Raw genomic sequence first — 21,653 nt, forward strand, 5'->3', positions numbered from 1 at the left:
AACCCTGGAGGGGTCTCGGGGGTCCCGGCCATGGTGGCCCCCCAGAACAGGACCCTGGAGGGGTCTCGGGGGTCCCGGCCGTGGTGGCCCCGAGGAGCAGAACCCTGGAGGGGTCTCGGGGGTCCCGGCCATGGTGGCCCCCCAGAACAGGACCCTGGAGGGGTCTCGGGGGTCCCGGCCGTGGTGGCCCTGAGGAGCAGGACCCTGGAGGGGTCTCGGGGGTCCCAGCCATGGTGGCCCCCCAGAACAGGACCCAGGATGCACTTGGGGGTCCCAGCCATGGTGGCCCCCCAGAACAGGACCCTGGAGGGGTCTCGGGGGTCCCGGCCGTGGTGGCCCCGAGGAGCAGAACCCTGGAGGGGTCTCGGGGGTCCCGGCCGTGGTGGCCCCGAGGAGCAGGACCCCAGGGTGGGGGTCCCTGGGGCCCCCTCCCCAGCAGCGTGGCCCCGCTAACCTGGCCGTCTCCGGACTAGGTGCCAGCACCCGCAGCCAAGGGCAGGAGAGAAGAGACAGCGTTAGGGCCCCGGCCCCGGCCCCTGGGGGGGGACGCGGGGGGCTCGGGGGCCGGGGTGGGCGGGGAGGGACGGAGACCCCTGGATGAGGGGTGTTGGGGGGCAGGAGTGGGGCAGGAGGGATGGAGATGCCTGAGCTGGGGGGGGGGTTGGGGGGGCTGGGGGATACCAGGAAGACTGGGGGAGGTTGGGGGGCCCAGGTGGGTTTTGGGGTGGTTTAGGGGTACCGGGGGGGTGGGAGGGATGGATTTGGGTGGGTTTGGGGGTCCCAGGTGGGTTTTGGGGTGGTTTGGGGGTACCAGGGGGGTTGGGAGGGATGGAGATGCCCGGGTTTGGGGGTCCCAGGTGGGTTTTGGGGGGGTTTGGGGGTACCAGGGGGGTTGGGGGTACCAGGGGGGTTGGGAGGGATGGAGATGCCCGGGTTTGGGTGGGTTTGGGGGTCCCGGATGGGCTTTGGGGTGGTTTAGGGGTACCAGGGGGGTTGGGAGGGATGGAGCTGCCCAGGTTCGGGTGGGTTTGGGGGTCCCAGGTGGGTTTTGGGGTGGTTTAGGGGTACCAGGGGGGTGGGAGGGATGGATTTGGGTGGGTTTGGGGGTCCCAGGTGGGTTTTGGGGGGGTTTGGGGGTACCGGGGGGGTTGGGAGGGATGGAGACCCCTGCACAAGCTGGGGACTGGGGGCACCAGGCAGACGTGGGGAGGGGCGGACACCCCCCATCCATGGGGCCGGGGTGCCAGGCGGGTGGGGGGTGCGGGACGAGGGGGTCTGGGGGTGCCAGGCAGGAGGTCGGGGTGCGGCCGGGGGGTTGCGCTCCCCCCCCCCACCTTGGCCATCTTGCTCTTGCTGTCGGCGGTGAGGAAGGACATGTTGTTGATCTCGTTCTGCACCACGAAGTTCTGCTCCTCACGCTTGAAGTTCTGCCGGGGGGGGACACGGGGCTGAGCGACCCCCAGCCTGGGACCCCCCAGCTCCCCCGGACCCCCCCCCAGCCCCTCCATCCCCCCCCAGGCACCCCCTCCGTGCACCACTGTCCCCCGCGCCCCCCCACGTCCCCTGTGCCCCCCACTCACGTGGGACTTGGACCAGTAGATGAAGACCTCCCCGACCATGCGGAACAGCTCCTCCGCGTCCTCGTTGGGCTCCGTCAGCCACTTGGCCCTGCCGGTCCCGTGGCCACCATCAGTGGGTCCCCATGGCCACCATCGTGGGTCCCCAGGGTCACCATCGTGGGTCCCCAGGGTCACCATCACTGGGTCCCCATGGCCACCATCGTGGGTCACCATCAGTGGGTCCCCAGGGTCACCATCGGTGGGTCCCCAGGGTCACCATCAATGGGTCCCCATGGCCACCATCAGTGGGTTCCCAGGGTCAGCATCACTGGGTCCCCATGGCCACCATCACTGGGTCCCCACGGCCACCATCAGTAGGTCCCCATGGCCACCATCACTGGGTCCCCATGGCCACCATCACTGGGTCCCCAGGGTCACCATCAGTGGGTCCCCAATGGCCACCATTGGTGGGTCCCCAATGGCCACCATCAGTAGTTCCCCATGGCCACCATCAGTGGGTCCCAATGGCCACCATCAGTAGTTCCCCATGGCCACCATCGGTGGGTCCCCAATGGCCACCATCGGTGGGTCCCCATGGCCACCATCAGTAGTTCCCCATGGCCACCATCAGTGGGTCCCCATGGCCACCATCAGTAGGTCCCCATGGGCACCATCAGTGGGTCCCCAATGGCCACCATCAGTAGTTCCCCATGGCCACCATCAGTGGGTCCCCATGGCCACCATCACTGGGTCCCCAATGGCCACCATCACTGGGTCCCCATGGCCACCATCAGTGGGTCCCCAGGGTCACCATCAGTGTGTCCCCAATGGCCACCATTGGTGGGTCCCCATGGCCACCATCAGTAGTTCCCCATGGCCGCCATCAGTGGGTCCCCATGGCCACCATCAGTGGGTCCCCAATGGCCACCATCAGTGGGTCCCCATGGCCACCATCAGTAGTTCCCCATGGCCACCATCAGTGGGTCCCCCATGGCCACCATCAGTAGTTCCCCAGGGTCACCATCAGTGGGTCCCCATGGCCACCATCAGTAGTTCCCCATGGCCACCATCAGTGGGTCCCCAATGGCCACCATCAGTGGGTCCCCATGGCCACCATCGGTGGGTCCCCAATGGCCACCATCAGTGGGTCCCCATGGCCACCATCAGCGGGTCCCCATGGCCACCATCAGGGGATGCTGTCCATGCCCTCCCAATTCTGCCCCACACCCCCTCCTCGGCTGCACCAGGGGTGGACCGCGGTTCCCAAGGGAGGCTCCTCAGCATCCTCGCGTCCCCACGGCCACGTCCCCTGTCCCTCCTCACCGGCTGTTGTCCACGTAGCGGATGAGCAGGGGGTAGAGCGCGTAGAGGTCGCGGCAGAGGACGGAAAACTCGTCGCGGATGAGCAGCTCGGCGTCCTCCCCCTCCGCCTTGGCCTCCATGCGGAGCTGCTCCTCCTCGGCCACCACCTTGCCCGCCCGCTTCTTCAGCTTCTCCATGGTGGGGATGAAGTGGGAGCGCAGCAGCTCCGGCTTCGCCTTGCTGACGATGGGCTGGGCGAAGACTGCGGGGGCGGGGCTGCAGCTGGGGGATGCGCCCGGGGACACCCGCACCTCCCCAGGACCACCCATGGCCACCACCACCATCCCGGGACCACCCATGGCCACCAGCACCATCCCGGGACCCACCAAGAGCCACCAGCACCATCCTTGGGACACACCCAGGGCCACCAGCATCATAAGTGGGATCCAGGGCCACCAATATCATCCCAAGACCTACCCAGGGCCACCAGCACCCCCCTGGGACCACCCAGGGCCACCAGCATCATCTCAAGAACCTACCCAGGGCCACCAGCACCTCTCTGGGACCACCCAGGGCCACCAGCATCATCTCAAGAACCTACCCAGGGCCACCAGCACCATCCTTGGGACACACCCAGGGCCACCAGCATCATAAGTGGGATCCAGGGCCACCAATATCATCCCAAGACCTACCCAGGGCCACCAGCATCATCCCTGGGACCACCCACGGCCACCAGCATAATCTCAAGAACCTACCCAGGGCCACCAGCACCTCTCTGGGACCACCCAGGGCCACCAGCATCATCCCTGGGACCACCCAGGGCCACCAGCATCATCTCAAGAACCTACCCAGGGCCACCAGCACCTCTCTGGGACCACCCAGGGCCACCAGCATCATCTCAAGAACCTACCCAGGGCCACCAGCACCTCTCTGGGACCACCCAGGGCCACCAGCATCATCTCAAGAACCTACCCAGGGCCACCAGCACCATCCTTGGGACACACCCAGGGCCACCAGCATCATAAGTGGGATCCAGGGCCACCAATATCATCCCAAGACCTACCCAGGGCCACCAGCACCCCCCTGGGACCACCCAGGGCCACCAGCATCATCTCAAGAACCTACCCAGGGCCACCAGCACCTCTCTGGGACCACCCAGGGCCACCAGCATCATCTCAAGAACCTACCCAGGGCCACCAGCACCATCCTTGGGACACACCCAGGGCCACCAGCATCATAAGTGGGATCCAGGGCCACCAATATCATCCCAAGACCTACCCAGGGCCACCAGCATCATCCCTGGGACCACCCACGGCCACCAGCATAATCTCAAGAACCTACCCAGGGCCACCAGCACCTCTCTGGGACCACCCAGGGCCACCAGCATCATCCCTGGGACCACCCAGGGCCACCAGCATCATCTCAAGAACCTACCCAGGGCCACCAGCACCTCTCTGGGACCACCCAGGGCCACCAGCATCATCTCAAGAACCTACCCAGGGCCACCAGCACCTCTCTGGGACCACCCAGGGCCACCAGCATCATCTCAAGAACCTACCCAGGGCCACCAGCACCTCTCTGGGACCACCCAGGGCCACCAGCACCCCCCTGGGACCACCCATGGCCACCAGCCCCACCCGCGCCCCTGGCCCACCTGCCAGGCGCTTCATCCAGGAGGCCTCGTCGATGCCCAGGTTGTTGACCACGATGCGGAGGATGTTGCCCAGGAGGGCGTTGAGGTGCTGGCCGGTGACGGCGGTGGCCCAGGGTCCCTGGGGCAGGGTGTCGGGGCCGCGCTCCCACCATCGGGGCAGGTAGTTGCAGAGCATGGGGAGCGTCACCTCGATGACGTGGGGCATCTCGGTGTAGCGGGCCCCCGACTCCGCCAGCCCCCCGATGTCCCGCATCAGCCGGTCCAGGTCGGGGATGTCGGGGCACATCTCCTCCACCCGGCTGGGGAGCCCCAGGACTGCGGGGACACGGGGATGGCACCGGGGTCGGGGAGGCGCCCCACGGCGAGGGGGGGCGCCCCACGGCAAAGGGGGCGCCCCACGGCGAGGGCACGGGGGGACCCCGAAGCAGGGAGAACTTTGGGGGGGGGGGGGGGCAATGGGGACGTGGCGGTGCCCGAAGGTGGGGGTGAGTGAGGGGTCTTGGGGACGAGGGGGTGTCCCAGCGCTGGGGTGTATCAGGGTGCCCCGAAACTGGGGGGACGAGGGAGGGGGACAACGGAGACGTGGGGGGACCCCAAAGTGGGGACGAGGGAGATGTGGGGGGACCCCTAAGTGGGGACGAGGGAGGGGGACAACGGAGATGTGGGGGGACCCCAAAGTGGGGACGAGGAAGGGGGACATGGGAGATGTGGGGGGACCCCAAAGTGGGGACGAGGGAGATGTGGGGGGACCCCTAAGTGGGGACGAGGGAGGGGGACAACGGAGATGTGGGGGGACCCCAAAGTGGGGACGAGGGAGGGGGACATGGGAGACGTGGGGGGACCCCAAAGTGGGGACGAGGGAGGGGGACAACAGAGATGTGGGGGGGCCCCAAAGTGGGGACGAGGGAGGGGGACAACAGAGATGTGGGGGGGCCCCAAAGTGGGGACGAGGGAGGGGGACAACGGAGATGTGGGGGGACCCCAAAGTGGGGACGAGGGAGGGGGACATGGGAGACGTGGGGGGACCCCAAAGTGGGGACGAGGGAGATGTGGGGGGACCCCAAAGTGGGGACGAGGGAGGGGGACAATGGAGATGTGGGGGGACCCCAAAGTGGGGACATGGGAGATGTGGGGGGACCCCAAAGTGGGGACGAGGGAGGGGGACAATGGAGATGTGGGGGGACCCCAAAGTGGGGACATGGGAGATGTGGGGGGACCCCAAAGTGGGGACGAGGGAGATGTGGGGGGACCCCAAACCTTGTTGGGGGGCATCAGGGTACCGCAAAGGAGTCGGTAAGAGGGACCACGGGGCACCCTAAAGCTGGGGACACGTGGGGGTCATCGGGGCTGGGGGGTGCCCCGAAGCGGGGGGCAAACAGGGCTGGTCCCGGAGGGGGGTGTGACCGGGGGGACACGATGGGGGGACATGATGGGGGGACAGGGGGGGTCGGGGGGATGGGGGGACAAGGGGGACACGGGGGGACACGATGACGGGGCAAGGGGGGGTCAGGGGGTCACGGGGGGTAAGGGGGGACACAGGAGGACACAGGGGGACACAATGACAGGACAGAGGGGACAGAGGGGTCGGGGGGGACACAGGGGGACAGGGGGACACGATGGCAGGACAGGGGGGACAGGAGGGGACACAGGGGGACATGGGGGGACACAATGATGGGACAGGGGGTCAGGGGGGACAGGGGGGACATGATGGGGGGACAGGGGGTCAGGGGGGACAGGGGGGACACGATGGCAGGACAGGGGGTCGGGGGGGACAGGGGGGGACACGATGGCAGGACAGGGGGTCAGGGGGGCCAGGGGGGACATGATGGGGGGACAGGGGGGACATGATGGGGGGACAGGGGGTCAGGGGGGGACAGGGGGGACACGATGACAGGACAGGGGGTCAGGGGGGCCAGGGGGGACACGATGGGGGGACAGGGGGTCAGGGGGGACACGATGACAGGACAGGGGGTCAGGGGGGGACAGGGGGGGACACGATGAGAGGACAGGGGGTCAGGGGGGCCAGGGGGGGCCAGGGGGGGCCATGATGACAGGACAAGGAGGTCAGGGGGGACACAGGGGGACACGATGGTGGGACAGGGGGGACAGGGGGGGACACGATGACAGGACAGGGGGGTCAGGGGGGACAGGGGGGACACGGGGGGACACGATGACAGGACAGGGGATCAGGGTGGCCAGGGGACACGGGGGGACACGATGGCAGGACAGGGGGGTCGGGGGGGACAGGGGGGGACACGATGAGAGGACAGGGGGTCAGGGGGGACAGGGGGGGCCAGGGGGGACATGATGGGGGGACAGGGGGTCAGGGGGGCCAGGGGGGACAGGGGGGGGCAGGGGGGACACGATGGGGGGACAGGGGGTCAGGGGGGACACGATGACAGGACAGGGGGTCAGGGGGGCCAGGGGGGACACGATGGGGGGACAGGGGGTCAGGGGGGACACGATGACAGGACAGGGGGTCAGGGGGGGACAGGGGGGACACGATGACAGGACAGGGGGTCAGGGGGGACAGGGGGGACACGATGGGGGGACAGGGGGTCAGGGGGGACACGATGACAGGACAGGGGGTCAGGGGGGGACACAGGGGGACACGATGGTGGGACAGGGGGGTCAGGGGGGACAGGGGGGACACAAGGGGACATGATGAGGGGCCAGGGGGACACGATGAGGGGACAGGGGGTCGGGGGGCCAGGGGGCCACGGGGGGGGCCAGGGGGCGGGGCCGCACTCACTGGCCCGCTCGCGGGGGGACTTGGTGCTGTAGACGGAGCAGGGGTTGGAGGCGTTGAGCTGCGGCTCCAGGAAGGCCACGGGCATGGCGGCGGCCAGGCGGGCCAGGCACTCCCCCAGCGCCGGGCGCTGCCTGCGGGCGCGGGCGCGGGCTCAGCCCCACCCGCGCACCCCACGGGCACGGGCACCCCACGGGCATGGGCACCCCATGGGCACGGGCACCCCACGGGCATGGGTCCCCCACGGGCACGGGTCCCCCATGGGCACGCGTACCCCATGCACCCCACGGCGCCCCACAGGCACAGGCTCAGCCCCACCCCACGCACCCCACAGCGTCCCACAGCACCCCACGGGCACGGGCACCCCATGGGCACGGGCACCCCATGGGCACGGGCACCCCACAGGCACAGGTCCCCCACGCACCCCACGGCGCCCCACGGGCACAGGTCCCCCACGGGCATGGGCACCCCACGGGCACGGGCACCCCACGCACCCCACGGCGCCCCACGGGCACGGGCTCAGCCCCACCCCGCGCACCCCACGGGCATGGGCACCCCACGGGCATGGGTACCCCACGGGCATGGGCACCCCACGCACCCCATGGCACCCCACGGGCACGGGCTCAGCCCCACCCCGCACACCCCGTGCACCCCACAGGCACGGGCACCCCACGGGCACAGGCACCCCACGGGCATGGGCACCCCACGGCACCCCACAGGCACGGGCACCCCACGGGCATGGGTACCCCACGGGCACGGGCACCCCATGCACCCCACGCACCCCACGGGCGCAGGCTCAGCCCCACCCCACGCACCCCACAGGCACGGGCACCCCACAGGCATGGGCACCCCACGGCGCCCCATGGGCACGGGCTCAGCCCCACCCCATGCACCCCATGGCATCCCACAGCGCCCCACGGGCACGGGCACCCCACGGGCACGGGCACCCCACGGGCACGCGTACCCCACGCACCCCACGGCGCCCCACGGGCACAGATCCCCCACGGGCACGGGCACCCCACGGGCATGGGCACCCCACGGGCACGCATACCCCACGCACCCCACGGCGCCCCACGGGCACAGATCACCCACGGGCACGGGCACCCCATGGGCATGGGCACCCCACGCACCCCACAGTGCCCCACGGGCACGGGCACCCCACGGGCATCCCATGGACTGCAGGGAGTGGGGTGCCGGAGGCACGGGCACCCTGTGGGCACCCCAGATCCGTGGGCACCCCACGGGTATGGGCACCCCAGGGCCACCCCACGGGCACCCCAGACCCATAGGTACCCACCCCACGGGTATGGGCACCCCAGGGCCACCCCACGGGCACCCCAGACCCATAGGTACCCACCCCATGGGTATAGGCACCCCAGGGCCACCCCACGGGCCACCCCATAAGCACCCCAGACCCACGGGCACCCCGTGGGCACAGGTACCCCAGGGCCACCCCAGAGCCACGGGTCCCCCACGGGCACCCCAAAGCCACGGGCACCCCACGGCCACGGGCACCCCGCAAGCACCCCCAGCCCTGCAGGCAGAGGGGTTTGGGGGGACGCGGCCCCCCGGCCCCCCGGCCCCCCACCTCTCCACGTAGGGGTTCCTGGTGGTGCCCAGCGAGTAGATGCTGCACAGGATGCGGTAGCAGGAGACCTGGACGTCATCGACTGCGGGGACGGGGACGGGGACGGGGACGGTCAGGGTGTCCCCGACACCCGGGGGGTCCCTGCAATCCCAAACTGCCCCGGCACCCCCAGCCGGCCCCGGCCCTCCCAGCCCCCCCACGTCCCTTGTCCCCAAAGTGTCCCCCGGTCCCCAGGGTCCCCCGTCCCTGCCATCCCATCAACGTGCTGTCCTGTCCCCAAAGTGTCCCCCTGTCCCCAGTGTCCCCCTGGCCCTTGTCCCACCTCCCTGCTGAGCCCCCCTCCCCAACGTGTCCCCATGTCCCGCATCCTCCCGAGCCCCTTGTCCCCATGTCCCCATCCCCAACGTGTCCCCAACGTCTCCCCATGTCCCGCATCCTCCCGAGCCCCATCCCAACGTGTCCCCATGTCCCCTGTCCCTGCTGAGCCCCCATCCTCAACGTGTCCCCATGTCCCTGCTGAGCCCCATCCCAAACATGTCCCCAACGTGTCCCCATGTCCCTGCTGAGCCCCCCTCCCCAACGTCTCCCCATGTCCCACATCCTCCCGAGCCCCTTGTCCCCATGTCCCCTTCCCCAACGTGTCCCCAATGTCTCTTCACGTCCCACCTCCCTCCTGAGCCCCATCCCAAACATGTCCCATGTCCCCAACGTGTCCCCATGTCCCTGCTGAGCCCCATCCCAAACATGTCCCCAACGTGTCCCCATGTCCCTGCTGAGCCCCCCTCCCCAACGTCTCCCCATGTCCCACATCCTCCCGAGCCCCTTGTCCCCATGTCCCCTTCCCCAACGTGTCCCCAGTGTCTCTTCACGTCCCACCTCCCTCCTGAGCCCCATCCCAAACATGTCCCATGTCCCCAACGTGTCCCCATGTCCCTGCTGAGCCCCATCCCAAACATGTCCCCAACGTGTCCCCATGTCCCTGCTGAGCCCCCCTCCCCAACGTCTCCCCATGTCCCACATCCTCCCGAGCCCCTTGTCCCCATGTCCCCATCCCCAACGTGTCCCCAATGTCTCTTCATGTCCCACCTCCCTCCTGAGCCCCATCCCAAACATGTCCCATGTCCCCAACGTGTCCCCATGTCCCTGCTGAGCCCCCATCCCCAACGTCTCCCCATGTCCCACATCCTCCCGAGCCCCTTGTCCCCATGTCCCCATCCCCTCTTCATGTCCCACCTCCCTCCTGAGCCCCATCCCAAACATGTCCCATGTCCCCAACGTGTCCCCATGTCCCTGCTGAGACCCCCATCCCCAACGTCTCCCCATGTCCCGCATCCTCCCGAGCCCCTTGTCCCCATGTCCCCATCCCCAACGTGTCCCCAGTGTCTCTTCATGTCCCACATCCTCCTGAGCCCCATCCCAAACATGTCCCATGTCCCCAACGTGTCCCCATGTCCCTGCTGAGCCCCCATCCCCAACGTCTCCCAATGTCCCACGTCCCTGCTGAGCCCCCATCCCCAACGTCTCCCCATGTCCCCTGTCCCCAACGTGCCCCCAGCCCGTCCCCACGTCCCGCATCCCTGCCGAGCCCCCAAAACGTCCCCCTGTCCCCACGGGCTCACGGATGACGTCGTCCCCGAACTGATGCTGCGCCACGTGCTCGAAGAGGGAGGTGAGGACGGGCAGGAGGGCCACCGTGGTGTAGTTGATGTTCTGGGCCACCCCCTTCACCTGGGTGCGGCTCTGCGTCACCTTCCCCAGCTTGAGGTTCTCCACCATCTTCTCGATGTCCTCGGAGGCGCTCTCGAAGAAGGACCGCAGCCCCGCCTTGACGATCTCGGGGCCCGACTTCATCACCGTCCTGGAGGGGACACTCAGCACCGGCACGGCCACCACCCCGGGGACACGCGTGGGCAGCGTTGGGGACATGGGGCATGGGGCATGGCCACCAGCCCGGGGACATGTGTGGGCAGCGTTGGGGACATGGGGCATGGCCACCACACCGGGGACACGCGTGGGCAGTGTTGGGGACATGGGGCACGGCCACCACCCCGGGGACATGTGGGCAGCGTTGGGGACACAGAGCATGGCCACCACCCTGGGGATGGGTGGGCAGTGTTGGGGACACAGCACGGCCACCACCCCAGCAGCATCGGGGACAGGGGACCATGGGGACGAGGGTGGCACTGGCGTGGCATCGGTACTGGGGGACAGGGATGGCATCAGGGGAGCACTGGGACACTGCAAGGACAGGGATGGTGGCACCGGGACACCGCAGGGACGCTGGGGACAAGGACAGCACCGTGGTGGCACTGGGACACCATGGGGACAGTGGGGACAAGGACAGCACCGCGGTGGCACCGGGACCCCGTGGGGACGCTGGGGACAAGGACAGCACCGCGGTGGCACCGGGACCCCGTGGGGACGGTGGGGACAAGGACAGCACCGCGGTGGCACCGGGACCCCGTGGGGACGTTGGGGACAAGGACAGCACCGCGGTGGCACCGGGACCCCGTGGGGACGTTGGGGACAAGGACAGCACCGCGGTGGCACCGGGACCCCGTGGGGACGTGGGGACAAGGACAGCACCGCGGTGGCACCGGGACCCCGTGGGGACGCTGGGGACAAGGACAGCACCGCGGTGGCACCGGGACCCCGTGGGGACGCTGGGGACAAGGACAGCACCGTGGTGGCACCGGGACCCCATGGGGACGCTGGGGACAAGGACAGCACCGCGGTGGCACCGGGACCCCGTGGGGACGCTGGGGACAAGGACAGCACCGCGGTGGCACCGGGACACCATGGGGACGTGGGGACAAGGACAGCACCGCGGTGGCACCGGGACCCCGTGGGGACGCTGGGGACAAGGACAGCACCGCGGTGGCACCGGGACCCCGTGGGGACGCTGGGGACAAGGACAGCACCGTGGTGGCACTGGGACACCATGGGGACAGTGGGGACAAGGACAGCACCGCGGTGGCACCGGGACCCCGTGGGGACGTTGGGGACAAGGACAGCACCGCGGTGGCACCGGGACCCCGTGGGGACGCTGGGGACAAGGACAGCACCGTGGTGGCACCGGGACCCCATGGGGACGTGGGGACAAGGACAGCACCGTGGTGGCACCGGGACCCCGTGGGGACGCTGGGGACAAGGACAGCACCGCGGTGGCACCGGGACCCCGTGGGGACAGTGGGGACAAGGACAGCACCGCGGTGGCACCGGGACCCCGTGGGGACGTTGGGGACAAGGACAGCACCGCGGTGGCACCGGGACCCCGTGGGGACAGTGGGGACAAGGACAGCACCGCGGTGGCACCGGGACCCCGTCCCACCTGGCGTCCAGGGAGCGGGCGAGGATGTGCAGGCAGTTCACCACGGCCGGCGCGTCGGTGCCTGGGGACGGGGACGGGGACGGGGACGGGGCGGGGGTCAGGTGCCACCGCGCCCCCCGTCCCGCCGCGGGGGTCCCCGGCCGCGTCCCCTTACCGAAGAGCGAGACGCGGTGGCGGACGAGGGCGGCCAGCTTGCAGAAGAGGCTGATGGGGGACGGGGGGTCGGGGGGGTCCCCAAGAGCCCCGGTGAGGGGACAGCGCGGACCCCGCGTCCCCTCGGCCGGGGGAGGGGGCGCAGGGGGACCCCCGGAGCCCCCCCGAGAGCAGGGGGTGGCATTGGGGGTCCCCGATGCCCAAGGGGCTGGGGGGCCGGGCACCCCGTGTCTGGGGGTGTGGGGGGGTGCGGGGGTCTGGGCACCCCGTGTCTGGGGGTCTGGGGGTCCGAGGGTCCAGGGGTTGTGGGGCTGTGGGCACCCCGTGTCTGGGGGTCTGGGGTCCGAGGGTCCGGGGGGGTGCGGGGGTCTGGGGACCCCGTGTCTGGGGTCTGGGGGGGTGCGGGGGTGTGGGCACCCCGTGTCTGGGGTGCAGGGGTGCGGGGGTGTGGGGTTCTGGGCACCCCGTGTCTGGGGGTCTGGGGGTCCGAGGGTGCGGGGGGGTGCGGGGGTGCGGGCCCCCCGTGTCTGGGGTCCGAGGGTCCGGGGGGGTGCGGGGGGGTGCGGGCCCCCCGTGTCTGGGGTGCAGGGGTGCGGGGGTGTGGGGTTCTGGGCCCCCCGTGTCTGGGGGTCCGAGGGTCCGGGGGGATGCAGGGGTCTGGGCCCCCCGTGTCTGGGGGTGTGGGGGGGTGCGGGCCCCCCGTGTCTGGGGGTGTGGGGGTCCGAGGGTCCGGGGGGGTGCGGGGGTGCGGGCCCCCCGTGTCTGGGGTCCGAGGGTCCGGGGGGGTGTGGGGGTGCGGGCACCCCGTGTCTGGGGGCCCGGGGGGGTGTGGGGGTCTGGGCACCCCATGTCTGGGCTGTGGGGGTCCAGGGGTGCGGGGGTGCGGGCCCCCCGTGTCTGGGGGTGTGGGGGTCCGAGGGTGCGGGGGGGTGCGGGGGTGCGGGCCCCCCGTGTCTGGGGGTCTGGGGTGGTGCGGGGGTCTGGGCCCCCCCTGTCTGGGGGTCTGGGGGGGTGCGGGCCCCCCGTGTCTGGGGGTGTGGGGGTCCAAGGGTCCGGGGGGGGGTGCGGGGGTCTGGGCACCCCGTGTCTGGGGGTCTGGGGTCCGAGGGTCCGGGGGGGTGTGGGGGTGTGGGCACCCCGTGTCTGGGGGTCTGGGGGTCTGGGGGTCCGAGGGTCCAGGGGTTGCGGGGGTGTGGGCACCCCGTGTCTGGGGGTCTGGGGGGGTGCGGGCCCCCCGTGTCTGGGGGTGTGGGGGTCCGAGGGTCTGGGGGGGTGCGGGGGGGTGCGGGGGGGTGCGGGCCCCCCGTGTCTGGGGTGCAGGGGTGCGGGGGTGTGGGGTTCTGGGCACCCCGTGTCTGGGGGTGTGGGGGTCCGAGGGTCCGGGGGGATGCAGGGGTCTGGGCCCCCCGTGTCTGGGGGTCTGGGGGGGTGCGGCCCCCCGTGTCTGGGCCCGGGGGGCGGGGTCCCCACCTGGTGATCATCTCCTTCTCCTTGTTGGAGGCGTGCCCGCCGCTGCCCAGCACCTTGGCCGGGGTGGAGAGGAAGTAGAGGCAGTGGTTGTGGAAGTACTGGTTGATGAGGGGCAGCAGGATCTGGGGGGCGGGGGGTCAGCGGGTGCCCCACGGGGAACGCTCCGGCACCCCCCCGCCCCCCAGGGACCCCCGACGCCCCCGAACACCCCATAGGGACCCCAAACACCACATAGGGAGCCCAAACACCCCATAAGGGACCCCAAACACCCCCAAATACCCCATAGGGGACCCCACACACCCCATAGGGACCCCAAACACCCCCCCACACCCCATAGGGGACCCCACACACCCCATAGGGACCCCAAACACCCCCACACACCCCATAGGGACCCCAAACACCCCATAGGGACCCCAAACACCCCCACACACCCCATAGGGAACCCCACACACCCCATAGGGACCCCAAACATCCCCACACACCCCATAGGGACCCCAAACACCCCATAGGGACCCCAAACACCCCCACACACCCCATAGGGAACCCCACACACCCCATAGGGACCCCAAACACCCCCAACACCCCATAGGGTACCCCACACACCCCATAGGGACCCCAAACACCCCCCCACACCCCATAGGGAACCCCACACACCCCATAGGGACCCCAAACACCCCCCCACACCCCATAGGGGACCCCACACACCCCACAGGGACCCCAAACACCCCCCCACACCCCATAGGGAACCCCACACACCCCATAGGGACCCCAAACACCCCCCCACACCCCATAGGGAACCCCACACACCCCATAAGGGACCCCAAACACCCCCCCACACCCCATAGGGGACCCCACACACCCCATAGGGACCCCAAACACCCCCAACACCCCATAGGGGCCCCCCAACAGCCCGCTGTCTCTCTTCCTGGGGTGGGGGGCTGATGGGGCGTCTGTGCCGAAGCCGCCCTGCCCCCCCCATCGCTGGGCCCCCCCATTTTGGGTTCTCCACCCCCCACCCCCCCACTTTGGGGTCCCCTCTGACCTTGGCGAAGAACTTGATCTCCTGCTCGTGGGGGGATTTCTCCACCCGCCCGCTGCTCACCACCGCCTCTGGGGGGGGGGGGGGGGGGCAGTCAGGGGGGCCGCACCGGGGTACACGGGGACAAGCAGTGGGGGGGCCCCAGGGAACCCCGAGGGGTCTGGGGCAGCGCTGGGGGGGGGGGGGTCCAGGGGTTGCAGGGGCACTTGGAGGGTCTCAGGGAGTTCAAGGGGGTCTCAAGGGGTTCAAGGGGGTCTCAAGGGGTCCAAAGGGGCTCTCAAGGGGTTCAAGGGGGTCTCAAGGGGTCCCAAGGGATTCTCAAGTGGTTCTAGGGGGATCTCAAGGTGTCCAAGGGGGTTTCAAGGGGTCCAAAGGGGGTCTCAAGGGGTTCAAGGGGGGTCTCAAAGAGGTTCAAGGGGGGGTCTCAAGGGGTCAGAGGGGCTCTCAAGGGGTCCAAAGGGGGTCTCAGGGAGTTCAAGGGGGTCTCAAAGAGGTTCAAGGGGGTCTCAAGGGGTCAGAGGGGCTCTCAAGGGGTTCAAGGGGGTCTCAAGGGGTCCCAAGGGGTTCTCAAGTGGTTCTAGGGGGCTCTCAAGGTGTCCAAGGGGGTCTCAAGGGGTTCAAGGGGGTCTCAAGGGGTCCAAAGGGGGTCTCAAGTGGTTCTAGGGGGTCTCAAGGAGTCCAAGGGGGTCTCAAGACATTTAAGGGGGTCTCAAGAGGTTCAAGGGGGTCTCACAGGGTCCCAAGGTCTTCTCAAGGGGTCCAAAGGGGCTCTCAAGATGTCCAAGGGGGTCTCAAGGGGTTCAAGGGGGTCTCAAGGGGTCCAAAGGGGACTCAAGGGGTCAGACGGGCTCTCAAGGGGTCCAAGGGGGTCTCAAGAGGTTCAAGGGGGTCTCAAGGGGTTCAAGGGGGGTCTCAAGGGGTCCAAAGGGGGTCTCAAGGGGTCCAAAGGGGGTCTCAGGGAGTTCAAGGGGGTCTCAAGAGGTTCAAAGGGGACTCAAGGGGTCAGACGGGCTCTCAAGGGGTCCAAGGGGATCTCAAGAGGTTCAAGGGGGTCTCAAGGGGTTCAAGGGGGGTCTCCAGGGGTCCAAAGGGGGTCTCAAGTGGTTCTAGGGGGTCTCAAGGAGTCCAAGGGGGTCTCAAGACATTTAAGGGGGTCTCAAGAGGTTCAAGGGGGTCTCACAGGGTCCCAAGGTCTTCTCAAGGGGTCCAAAGGGGCTCTCAAGATGTCCAAGGGGGTCTCAAGGGGTTCAAGGGGGTCTCAAGGGGTCCAAAGGGGACTCAAGGGGTCAGACGGGCTCTCAAGGGGTCCAAGGGGGTCTCAAGAGGTTCAAGGGGGTCTCAAGGGGTTCAAGGGGGGTCTCAAGGGGTCCAAAGGGGGTCTCAAGGGGTCCAAAGGGGGTCTCAGGGAGTTCAAGGGGGTCTCAAGAGGTTCAAAGGGGACTCAAGGGGTCAGACGGGCTCTCAAGGGGTCCAAGGGGATCTCAAGAGGTTCAAGGGGGTCTCAAGGGGTTCAAGGGGGGTCTCCAGGGGTCCAAAGGGGGTCTCAAGTGGTTCTAGGGGGTCTCAAGGAGTCCAAGGGGGTCTCAAGAGCTTCAAGGGGGTCTCACAGGGTCCCAAGGTCTTCTCAAGGGGTCCAAAGGGGCTCTCAAGAGGTTCAAGGGGGTCTCAAGGGGTCCAAAGGGGTTCTCAAGTGGTTCTAGGGGGATCTCAAGGTGTCCAAGGGGGTTTCAAGGGGTCCAAGGGGGTCTCAAGGGGTCCAAAGGGGGTCTCAGGGAGTTCAAGGGGGTCTCAAGAGGTTCAAAGGGGTCTCAAGGAGTCCAAGGGGGTCTCAAGTGGTTCTAGGGGGTCTCAAGATGTTCAAGGGGGTCTCAAGGGGTCCAAGGGGGGTCTCAAGGGAGCACCAGAAAGGTCTGAGGAGGCTCTGGGGGGGTTCCAGGGGATGGAGGGGGGGGGTCCCGCGGGGTCTGGGGGTGCCGCGGGGTCTGGGGGTGCCGGGCCGCACCCAGGTGGGCGATGAACTCCTGGGAGATGTCCATCCACTTGAGCAGCTGCTGCAGGAAGCCGTAGGCGAAGCGCTTCTCGATGGAGGAGGTGTCCAGCTCCATGTCCTTCAGCCCCCTGCAGCGGGGCGGCGGGGGGGGGCGTCAGGGGGGCCACCCCACCCCCATCCTCCCCCCCCACCCCCCGAAACCCCATCCACATCCCCGGGGGCCCCCCGGGCCCCCCCACCCACCGGGTGACGGCGTAGCCGTTGAGCTGCAGGAACTTGAGGAGCTCCTGCGCCTTCTCGCGGTCCCGCGCCTTCTCCTTGGCCGTCAGCGTGTCGTAGGGCACGAGCAGGGGGTGCGAGCCCCCCCCTGGGACCCCCGTCAGCACCCGGGGGTGCGGGGGGAGAGGGGCACCCATGGGGGATGGAGGAGGGGAGGGGCACCCATGGGTGGTGTGGGGGGAGAGGAGCACCCATGGGGGATGGAGGAGGAGAGGGGCACCCATGGGTGGTGCGGGGGGAGAGGGGCACCCATGGGAGCAGCACCCATGGGAGATGCAGGGGGAGAGGAGCAGCACCCATGGGTGGTGCGGGGGGAGAGGGGCACCCATGGGAGCGGCACCCATGGGAGATGCAGGGGGAGAGGAGCACCCATGGGAGTGGCACCCATGGGAGATGCAGGAGGAGAGGAGCACCCATGGGAGATGGAGGAGGGGAGCAGCACCCATGGGTGGTGCGGGGGCAGAGGAGCACCCATGGGGGCAGCACCCGTGGGGGATGCAGGGAGAAGGACAATCCCGGGGGGGGGCAGCACCCATGGGTGCGCAGGGGTGCCCGGCGGGGTGGGGGGACGCGGGGGTGCTCACCCTTGGCCTCCAGCTCCTGCTTCTTCTTGCGTCCCCAGGTGTTGTGGTAGTTCTCGGCCAGCTGCTCCGCCATGGCCTGGGGGACACGGGGAGGTGGGGGGGGCGCGGGGGGGGGGACACGGGGGGGACACACACGGGGGGACACACGGGGGGCACCCACCTGCAGCTCCCGGGACAGCGTCACCCCCGAGAGGTCCACGGGCTGGGGGCTGTAGCCGTGGCTGGGGTCGTAGGTGGCCTGGGGGGGACAGGGCGGCGTAAGGGGGACCATGGGGAAGGGGCAACCCCAGGGACCCCCAGGGTTTGGGGTGCTCCTTCACCACCCCATGGACCCCATGGACCCCCAGATGATTGGGGTGCTCCTTCACCACCCCATGGACCCCATGGACCCCCAGGGTTTGGGGTGCTCCTTCACCACCCCATGGACCCCATGGGCACCCAGGGGTTCTCGGGGGGGGACACGCCCCAGTGTCCGGGCCCCACCTGGGCAGACTGGGAGATCTTGCGGGTCTTCTTCTTCTCCGCCTTGTCCTCCTCGCCCTCGCGGGCCTTCTCCACCATCCACTCCCAGGCCAGCATGGCCTTCAGGGACTCCTTGATGGGCCACCGGTAGATCTCCTTGTCCTGGGGGCAGACATGGGGCTCAGGGGGTGCCCTTGGGTGCCCCCCAGCATGGCCCCTCAGCTGGGAGGCCGAGGAAGGTCAGGGGGTCTAGATGGGGCCGCGGGGTCCGGACAGAGCCAGGAAATAAATGGGGTTTGGGGGAGTCCAGGTTCTGGGGGTCTGGATGGGGCTGGGGTGTTCCAGATGAGGTCAGAGGATTGGGCTGGAGGGGGCAGATTGGGTTGGGGGATCTCGATGGGGTTGGGGGATCTCGATGGGGTTGGGGGAGATGGATGGGGTTGAGGGAGATGGATGGGGTTGGGGGAGATGGATGGGGTTGGGGGATCTCGATGGGGTTGGGGGAGATGGATGGGGTTGGGGGATCTCGATGGGGTTGGGGGGGATCTCGATGGGGTTGGGGGATCTCGATGGGGTTGGGGGAGATGGATGGGGTTGGGGGAGATGGATGGGGTTGGGGGGGATCTCAATGGGGTTGAGGGATCTCGATGGGGTTGAGGGATCTCGATGGGGTTGAGGGGGATCTCAATGGGGTTGACGGAGATGGATGGGGTTGGGGGATCTCGATGGGGTTGGGGGATCTCGATGGGGTTGGGGGGGATCTCGATGGGGTTGGGGGATCTCGATGGGGTTGGGGGGGATCTTGATGGGGTTGGGGGATCTCAATGGGGTTGGGGGATCTCAATGGGGTTGGGGGGGATCTTGATGGGGTGGGGGGGGATCTCGATGGGGTTGGGGGGATCTCGATGGGGTTGACGGAGATGGATGGGGTTGACGGAGATGGATGGGGTTGGGGGATCTTGATGGGGTTGGGGAAACTCGATGGGGTTGAGGGGGAAGGATGGGGTTGGGGGATCTCGATGGGGTTGGGGGGGATCTCAATGGGGTTGGGGGATCTCAATGGGGTTGGGGGGGATCTCGATGAGGTTGACAGAGATGGATGGGGTTGAAAGATCTCGATGGGGTTGGGGGATCTTGATGAGGTTGGAGAATCTCGATGGGGTTGAGGGAGATGGATGGGGTTGGGGGATCTCAACGGGGTTGAGGGATCTCAATGGGGTTTGGGGATCTCGATGGGGTTGAGGGGGACAGATGGGGTTGGGAGATCTCGATGGGGTTGAGGGGGACAGATGGGGTTGAAGGATCTCGATGGGGTTGAGGGGATGGATGGGGTTGGGGGATCTTGATGGGGTTGAGGGATCTCAATGGGGTTGGGGGATCTCGATGGGGCTGGTAGGTCTGGGCAAGGCTGGGGTGCGCAGGTGGGGCTGGGGGGTCCCAGCCTGGTCCCAGCAGGGGACACGCACGGTACCTTCTCCGAGAAGGTCTTGTAGGGTCGCAGCATGGGGTGGGTCTTGGCTTCTTCATCCACCGTCTCCCCGAAGGACCAGTTGTTCTGGATCTGCCGAGGGACGGGAACGCCACGGGGGGGGGGGGGGCGCTGGGACATCGCGGGGGTGCAGGGACCCCAGGGAGGTCCTGGGGGGGTCCCGCAGGCGCTGGGGAGCACGGGGTGGGGGGTCCGCACCTTGTCGAAAGCCCACTTCTCGTGGGTGTACTCCGCGTACTTGTTGATGAACCCGTCCAGCTTCTCGGGGATGATGACGCTGGGGGGGTGGGACACGGGGAGGGGGACGGTCAGGGCCCGGGCAGGGCTGGTGGGGGGGGGGGGGGGTAGGTATGGACCCTACTTGAGGGTCTCGACGGGCTTGGGGTCGAAGTTGCCCTCGGCGTCGACGGAAGCCTTCTTCTCGGTCTTGGAGGAGTAGCTGGCGTCCACGTAGTCGGGGGGGAGGGCGCCGGCGATGGCGCAGAGGCAGGGCATGGCCAGCTTGTACAGCTCCGCCTCGAAGCGCTGGGGGGGGGCGCCAGGGCTGACCCCCGCCCCTGCAGCCCCTCAGAGCCACCCGCTGTCCCCACGGCTCGCGTGTCCCGCGTCCCGTCCCCGTCCCACCCCCCCGAAGTCCCCCGCGGGTCCCCCTGGAGCACCCCAGGTCCCCGCCGCTGCCCGTGGCTCCAGCCTGGTCCAGGTCCCCCTGTCCCTGGGCGGGCCAGACCCCCTGTCCCCGTCCCCCTGTCCCCATCCCCCTGTCCCCATCCCACACAGCCCCGTGTCCCCATCCTCATGTCCCCATCACCCTGTCCCCATCTCCACGTCTCCATCACCCCCATCCCCACGTCCCCATCACCCCCATCACCCTGTCCCCATCCCTGTGTCCCCATCTCCACGTCTCCATCACCCCCATCCCCACGTCCCCATCACCCCCATCACCCTGTCTCCATCCCCACGTCCCCATCCCTACGTCCCCATCACCCCCATCACCCTGTCCCCATCCCCACGTCCCCATCCCCACGTCCCCATCACCCCCATCCCTACGTCTCCATCACCCCCATCACCCTGTCCCCATCCCTGTGTCCCCATCTCCACATCTCCATCACCCCCATCCCCACATCCCCATCACCCCCATCACCCTGTCCCCATCCCCACATCCCCATCCCCACGTCTCCATCACCCCCATCCCCACGTCCCCATCACCCCCATCACCCTGTCCCCATCCCTGTGTCCCCATCCCTGTGTCCCCATCACCCCCATCCCCACATCCCCATCACCCCCATCACCCTGTCCCCATCCCCACATCCCCATCTCCACGTCTCCATCACCCCTATCCCTGTGTCCCCATCACCCCCATCACCCTGTCCCTATCCCCACATCCCCATCTCCACGTCCCCATCACCCCCATCCCCACGTCCCCATCACCCCCATCACCCTGTCCCCATGCCTGTGTCCCCATCTCCACGTCCCCATCCCCCCCATCCCCATCCCCGTGCCCCCATCACCCCCAACCCCATGTCCCCATCCCTGTGTCCCCATCACCCCCATCCCCATGTCCCCATCCCTGTGTCCCCATCTCCACATCTCCATCACCCCCATGCCTCCCATCCCCACGTCCCCATCACCCCCATCACCCTGTCCCCATCCCCACGTCCCCATCCCTGTGTCCCCATCTCCACGTCCCCATCACCCCCATCCCCACGTCCCCATCACCCCCATCCCACGTCCCCATCCCCACGTCTCCATCACCCCCATCACCCTGTCCCCATCCCCACGTCCCCATCACCCCCATCCCCACGTCCCCATCCCCACGTCCCCATCACCCCCATCACCCTGTCCCCATCCCCACGTCCCCATCCCTGTGTCCCCATCTCCACGTCCCCATCACCCCCATCCCCACGTCCCCATCACCCCCATCCCCACGTCCCCATCCCCACGTCTCCATCACCCCCATCACCCTGTCCCCATCCCCACGTCCCCATCACCCCCATCCCCACGTCC

The 21,653-nt window shown here is 68.6% G+C and overlaps 2 protein-coding genes across 2 annotated transcripts in view; both read right to left on the reverse strand.

Annotated features, from left to right (window-relative positions):
* Nucleotides 1-21,653, reverse strand: part of LOC142403720 (ryanodine receptor 1-like) — a 52,203-nt gene that overhangs the window by 29,030 nt on the left and 1,520 nt on the right. The window contains 21 exon segments of the mRNA XM_075489940.1: nucleotides 455-469; nucleotides 1,335-1,427; nucleotides 1,581-1,668; nucleotides 2,883-3,137; nucleotides 4,516-4,588; nucleotides 4,591-4,830; nucleotides 7,268-7,398; nucleotides 8,853-8,934; nucleotides 10,472-10,710; nucleotides 12,184-12,244; nucleotides 12,338-12,387; nucleotides 13,807-13,928; nucleotides 14,849-14,916; nucleotides 16,848-16,963; nucleotides 17,079-17,202; nucleotides 17,699-17,774; nucleotides 17,859-17,936; nucleotides 18,182-18,322; nucleotides 19,632-19,721; nucleotides 19,848-19,926; nucleotides 20,011-20,206. Of these exon segments, the coding sequence (XP_075346055.1) occupies nucleotides 455-469; nucleotides 1,335-1,427; nucleotides 1,581-1,668; nucleotides 2,883-3,137; nucleotides 4,516-4,588; nucleotides 4,591-4,830; nucleotides 7,268-7,398; nucleotides 8,853-8,934; nucleotides 10,472-10,710; nucleotides 12,184-12,244; nucleotides 12,338-12,387; nucleotides 13,807-13,928; nucleotides 14,849-14,916; nucleotides 16,848-16,963; nucleotides 17,079-17,202; nucleotides 17,699-17,774; nucleotides 17,859-17,936; nucleotides 18,182-18,322; nucleotides 19,632-19,721; nucleotides 19,848-19,926; nucleotides 20,011-20,206 (2,417 nt within the window).
* The window catches only part of SNRPD2 (small nuclear ribonucleoprotein D2 polypeptide), a 70,281-nt gene continuing 65,603 nt past the window's right edge, over nucleotides 16,976-21,653 (reverse strand). Inside the window, exon 4 of the mRNA XM_075490011.1 lies at nucleotides 16,976-16,988. The gene's annotated coding sequence lies outside the window, so the exon portion shown is untranslated. The remainder of the gene's footprint in view (nucleotides 16,989-21,653) is intronic.

This window comes from Mycteria americana, unplaced genomic scaffold (genome assembly GCF_035582795.1).
Source record: "Mycteria americana isolate JAX WOST 10 ecotype Jacksonville Zoo and Gardens unplaced genomic scaffold, USCA_MyAme_1.0 Scaffold_43, whole genome shotgun sequence".
Lineage (NCBI taxonomy): Eukaryota > Metazoa > Chordata > Aves > Ciconiiformes > Ciconiidae > Mycteria > Mycteria americana.